Source organism: Lipotes vexillifer, unplaced genomic scaffold (genome assembly GCF_000442215.2).
Source record: "Lipotes vexillifer unplaced genomic scaffold, Lipotes_vexillifer_v1.1 scaffold365, whole genome shotgun sequence".
Classification (NCBI taxonomy): Eukaryota; Metazoa; Chordata; class Mammalia; order Artiodactyla; family Lipotidae; genus Lipotes; species Lipotes vexillifer.
This window is the reverse complement of record NW_006781263.1, coordinates 1,357,538-1,363,759: the sequence shown is the minus strand read 5'-3', so window position 1 is coordinate 1,363,759 and position 6,222 is coordinate 1,357,538. Positions and strand designations below refer to the sequence as shown.

The window sequence follows — 6,222 nt, the reverse complement described above, 5'->3', positions numbered from 1 at the left end:
TTCCTGCTGTTGATTCTCCCCTCTCCCAAATCTCTAGGTCAAAAGGTAGAAAATGCACAGAATGTGAGTTCTTCAGAGCCCAGGCCTGTTCAGGAGAACAAAGGACATGAGAAGAAAGAACATGAAGGAATAACAGTAAGATCTTTTCAAAATATATCCATTTGTCACTAAAAATAAACATACAAATTATTAGCACAATACATAAATAGTGGTGTGATGCTATCTTTTAAAACTTTCTTCCATTTATTTGGATGTGTTTTAGGGCCAAATGACTTTGAGGCCTTTTAAAGTCTTGCCTACTTTCTATGTAAAATTACAGTCAAATTACAAAAATAGGGAAAAAATAAACATGAAAACAGAATTTACCATCTGGTCTGTATGTGCCCTTTCTATTTTTAAGGAGCATCCTTACCTGTCAAACAAACGTTCAGATTCCCTATTCCTGATATCACTTTAGGTTGTAGCCTCCACCTGACATGAGTTCCTAGATAAGTGAGTTGCTGCAAAGATCTGTTATGGTTTCTTTCTTTTTTTTTTAATCTAAAATAGCATTTATTATTTTTCAAAAACACAAATTTAAAGTATAAAGAAGAAAATTAAAAAGTAGCCCTAACTCATTCATGCAGATAATTCCTATTTATTCATTTTCTAAAATTAGTATATATGAATAGAAAACTCAGACATCACTGAAAGGTACAAAATAAACAAAGTCTCTCCCTACTCTGCCCTGCCTGGAAGGTAATGAGTGTTAAATTTCCTCTGTCTTCATTTCTGTAAAGGACATATACCAGCTTGCACATTCCGTATGTATATGTATATTATATGTGTATATTTCAGTAATCAGATAAACACCCAGAGGCTCACCACCAGCTTAGGAACTAGAATATCTGCAGTGTTGTTGCTGTGGCCTGTGGGCTTCATCCTGGTCCCTCAGAGAGCAGCTTTCTGTTGGCTTTGTGTTTATCGTGTCCTTGCTTTGCTCTAGAGTTTTGCTCAAAATATATGTATCTCCAAACAATATGTCCTTTAGTTTTCCTTATTTTTAAACTTTATAAAAGTGGTATTATTGCTTTGTTCACTCATTATTATGTATTTCTAAGTCCACATTGCAGCACGTAGCCCTACTTCATTGCTTTCTTTGCTGTATGATACTCCACTGTGAATAGACCACAGCCTACTTTCCCATTCTCTTGTTGACAGACATTTAGATTGTTTCACTTTTTTTTAAATGAAAAACGAAGCTATGTACATTCTTCATCAAGAATGTGAGTGGAATTGATGAGTCACAGAGCAGCATAATGTTGTTCTTTACAAAAGAATGTGTCTTTTTCCAAAGTGATTGTACCATTTATGTACCAGCGGTGTGTAGAGTTACCATTCATCCACATTCTTGTCAACACTTACTATTGTCAGATTTCAAATCTTTTGAGTCAGGTGGGTGGAAATGGGATCTCATTTTATTTTGCATTTCTCAAATTACTAATAAAGTTTAAAATCTTTCCTTATGTTGATTGGCCGTATGTCTTTCATCTGTTGAATGCGTACTGATGTCTTTTCCATTTTCCTATTGATTTCTTTGTCTTTTTCTCTTTTATTTGTACTAATTCTTCATATAATCTGAATACTGATCCCTATGTTGGTTATGTTTCTGGCAAATACCTTCTTCCAGTGTCTGGTATATATTTTCACTTTCTCTGTGTTGTCTTTTGATGAACAGAAGTTCTTAATTTTTATATTCTTGGTTATCATTTTTGTGGTTATGTTTTATGAAAATTTTAAAATATCAACTGCACAGGGATAAAAGTATTTACCTTGTATTTATAAGTGTTTCAGTTTTGCTTTATACATTTAAGTCTTTCAGCTACCTAGAGTGGATATTTATGGAGTGAGGTGGGGATCCAATTTCATTTTTCTTTCCCCGCATGTATATCCATTTCTGGGTCCCATATATTGAATTCATTTTTCCTTTATTAATCTGAATGCTACCTTTCTCTCATATATACTGCTTCCCAGATGTGTAAGGCTTTATTTTGGTCCTTCTTGAATCATTGGTTTCTTTGTCTCTCTGTCTTAATTACCATAGTCCCCCCACTTCCTTCTTCCTTCCTCCCACCCCTTCTAATGGAAGCTATTTTTCTACTATCTTCTGTCTTTCATTGTTGCTGTTGAGAGGTCTTCTGTTCATCCTATTTGTTGTTCCTTGTTGTTCTTCATCCTTGTCCTTCAGTTTCCCCACAGTATATTTAGGTGCATTTTCTTTTGGTCTATACGTTTGTCCTGTTTTGGATATGGTATATGTGCCATGTGTCTTTGAATACTTGTTCTTCCATTGCTTCTGGAAAATTCTTGGTAACCATTTCTTCAAATATTGCCTCTTTTTTTGTTCTCTCTGCTCTTTCCTTCTGGAATTCTGGGTAGAAATATATTTAGACCTTCTCATTCTGTCTTCCATGTCTCTCAAGCCCCCTTTCATATTTTCCATCCTCCTTGGCTTATATGGGTGTATTCTGGGTAGTTCATCAGATCTTTCACTCAGTTCAATAATTCTCTCCTTACTCATAAATAGTCTGCTGTTTAATACTTTCATTCAGTATTTTGGTTCAACAATTATACCTTTTGCTTCTGCAAATTCAGGTTAATTCTTTTCAGGTATATCTTGCAATCTCTCATAATCTCTTGTTGCTTGCCATCTTTTATTCCTTTAAAATAATCACAGATTACTTTATTCTAAATTCTTTATCATTATCTGAAATCAGTCTGATATTTGTTGTTTCTGAGACTATTGTGCATGGTGGTTTATTTATTTCCTTTGCTGTTTGGTGATCTTTGATTGTGAGTTCTTACCTGGCTCATCTGAATCTACAGAAAACCTGGATATCTGAAGTGATGAAGTTTCACCAGGGCAACATTTGCATTTGTTTCTTCCAGGAAACAGGGAGTGCTATTAATCCTGGACTCTTGGTCCTTTTGCCACAGGGAGTGGCAACATTAGATTTACCCCTAAAGTAGCCCCATTTCACTGCCCTGATTTCAGTTTGCTTTGGGAGGTAGGGAGAGGGTATGGATCACTTGGAGGTTTATTTTACTTCCTGTGAGCCCCAAATTTTTATGTAGGTTCTAGTTCTGTAGTTGGAGGATATTTCATCTCTCAGAGAATCAGAAGCAGAAGAGCCCACATTCTGCTTTTCAATTAAGGAAGTATCCTGGGTATATTTCCACTGTCATATTAGACATATATCATCCTTCCTTAAGGCTGAGTAATATTTTGTTCATATACTGTTAATCTTCTAAGTATCTCATTTATGACCTACTTCTGTGTTTTAGCTTAATAATTATTCTGTCCTTTAATTATACATCTTTGTCCCCCCTTTTCATGTGTTTGCTTGTTTAATATTCATTCCTTGAGTTGGCTCATTGAATCCCATGTTTTTTGTATACTCTGAACTGGAGGGCCTTAAATATATTTTTTCATTTTTGGCTGTATCCTCCATCTCACCAGTCGTGGATTTTTGTTGCACACTTATAGCACATTCTCTTTAGATGTTCAGCCCAAAGATGAAAATTAAAATATCAGAAACTTTCTCAAGTTCCTCGATCCATTGTCTGTCCATCCGTCGGTCCTCCCTCCTTCCCTTCCTTTCTCCCTCCCTCTCTCCCTTCTTTCCTTCGTCAACATCATTCTCATGGTCCCCTAGATTCATATCCTTTTGTGATTAAACTCCCACTCCCATGTACAACTCTTATATAAGCTCTCATATAAGCTCTTGACTGTCATTCTGCAGCATTTTTAAATTTATCTTTTCTTCTCCTTTTCTACCATCAAAAGCCTTATCTGCTCACTCCTGAGTCACTGTAACAGTTCCATGGCAACTTCTTAACTCTGTCCTGCAGATAGCTACTCGACTTACCTTTCTCGTTACGTTTTTAATCACAATAAGCTATTGTCTGGAACAGACAGTTGCTCATTTTGTCAGTACTGGGTTGAAATTCCTAAGCCTGATGTTGGCAGCCCACTGGCAGCTGCCTCTTGTAGAAGGTGGTCGCATTTTCTTCCTACCATTTTCACCTGACTGCCCTACATGGCCTGCTATAATCGGCTTCTTTTCCTGCACATAGAACTTGCTGATTCCTCAGTGCTTCCTGCCCTGAGTCCCCTCCTGCCTTCTCTCTACCACCTCATGTCTGTTGCTTCTTGAACAGCTACTGTCACTGTGAGCCGGTCAAGGTAATGCTTTATTCTGCAAACCTTTTAGAGAGGGTTGACTCGCATATTTTGCTACTCTGCATTGTAACCATTTTGTGTAATTTGTGTATGTTTTGTCTTTCCAAGCCAGTTATGTAAATTTTAGAGGATGCGAATTGCCTCACAGTGTTCTAGTCCTCTGTTTTTCAACCACGGTCCAGTGCTGAGCAGTGCTCAGGAAAGCCTGCTGCACACGTAACAAGGGAAGCACTGAATGACCTTTGGGAGTCTGGGTGGAGTTTCTGCCTTCCCTGCCAGCACCCTGGCCATCCACCGGGAGTTAGGCTTCCTGGAGGATTGTATCCATTATCCATGTTGCCAGAGCAGAGGTACAAGTAGTATTTCAAAATAAACGATTTCCATATAACTTGGCACCCCTCCTCAGTAGACCATTTTAATTGGATGTCAACTGACAAAGTAGAAGCCTTAAATTTCAGATCTTGTATAATTTATAATTCAGTTATAGTAATTTGTGAACCCGTATCCTTCCAGTGCAAAACGTCATTCAGTTTTTTTGTTGCCCGTTATTATTGTTTGTTTCTTTTTCTTTAGAAATGTGGACTAGAAACTTACCAGTCTTATAAAAATGAAAACTTCCCTGTACCAAATGCAATATTTCTTTCTGTCTGAAGATCTCAGTACGAAGAAGCAGCAGCCCCGCTGAATTGGATTTGAAAGATGATTTGCAGCAGACGCAAGGAAGATACAGGGGGAGACAGAAGAGTAAGTGCCAGCACATGTGGTCTGTGTTCCTCCAGCTTCGGCGAGGCTGCATTTTGTTCCCTTTTGACTTTCTAACTCGAATGATATCCTATCATCTGAAGACACGTGGTTGTGAAATGGGACATCTTTATTCCTGGGATCCCAGGATGATGGGTGATTAGTGTGCACATACAGTTGAATAGATCCAGTCAGTTACCTATACCTTCGAGGCCTGTCTTTCCAGCCCTGGGACTTTCTCCAGGTGAGAAGCACAACCAAGGTTGATGTCTGGGTGAGCAGACAGACGCAGAAGGAAAAATGGCCTTCCCCAGAAAGTTTCCCCAGGTTAGGAGCAAAAGCTTCAGAAGTACCTTGAAGTCAATGGCATAAGTATCTAAAAAATAAAATCTGACTGGGATGCTGAGACGTACCATCACATACTGTGAAATGCAGTCCCTGATACTCCGCTTCCCTGAGGTCCACTGCCAGGGCCCCTCCTTCTTGGCGGATCCTGGTGGAGGGCGGAGCAGGGCCTCTTAGGCTCCACCTTCTAGAGTCCTGGGGCAGTCAAAGTTAGGGACCTAGCAGGTTGGGGACTGGGATAGCTGCCAGTTCTCTGCAGGTGAAGAGTGGACAGCAGATTAGAAGCAGCAGGGCTGGGGGACTGTCAGTGACAGATCAGAACGCAGCCGGCAGAGCTGCAGGCAGAGAGGGCGGACACCCCGAGTCCTTGTGGAGCAGACGGGATTTGGGGGGCAGGCTGGCTGGGTCTGTTCTGCGTCAGACTGAATAGCCCTGTGAGGCTTCACAGCCTTTGGAAGCATCCTTGTATCATGACAAATTAGAACTTTTTAGTGTTTAAAGGGGAGAGTCTCTATTGAAGAAAACCTTTTGTGTGGGACACCTCATCCCCCGGTGATCCTGGGTGATTCACCCCAGGTTCAAGTCTAGACATCGGGCATGAGGTAGAAGGCATCCTTGGGCTCTTCAACCTGCCAGAATAAACTCGCTTCTGTGGTGGAATCAATTCCCCTCCCCTCCTCCATCCACCCCCGTTTTGTAGTTGAATAAGTCAGGGTAGAAAGCATAAGAACTCGAGGCGATCTTCTCCGTACCTGGGGGAACTCAGTTAAGACCCCTGAATAGGGTGCAGCTTGGGCTGTAGGTGGCACGGCCCATAAGGACTGCTCGTGCCCCATGCCTGGAACCTCTGTTTCATTGACCGGGAGCCCCACGCAGGCACCTTTTGAGCCCCTGTCCTGAGAATGATTCCTGCT

The 6,222-nt window shown here is 40.3% G+C and overlaps 1 protein-coding gene across 1 annotated transcript in view; it reads left to right on the top strand.

Annotated features, from left to right (window-relative positions):
• The window catches only part of RALGAPA2 (Ral GTPase activating protein catalytic subunit alpha 2), a 284,753-nt gene that overhangs the window by 113,421 nt on the left and 165,110 nt on the right, over positions 1-6,222 (top strand). Inside the window, exons 18-19 of the mRNA XM_007454538.1 lie at positions 38-135; positions 4,876-4,966. Coding sequence (XP_007454600.1) covers positions 38-135; positions 4,876-4,966 — 189 coding nt within the window. The remainder of the gene's footprint in view (positions 1-37; positions 136-4,875; positions 4,967-6,222) is intronic.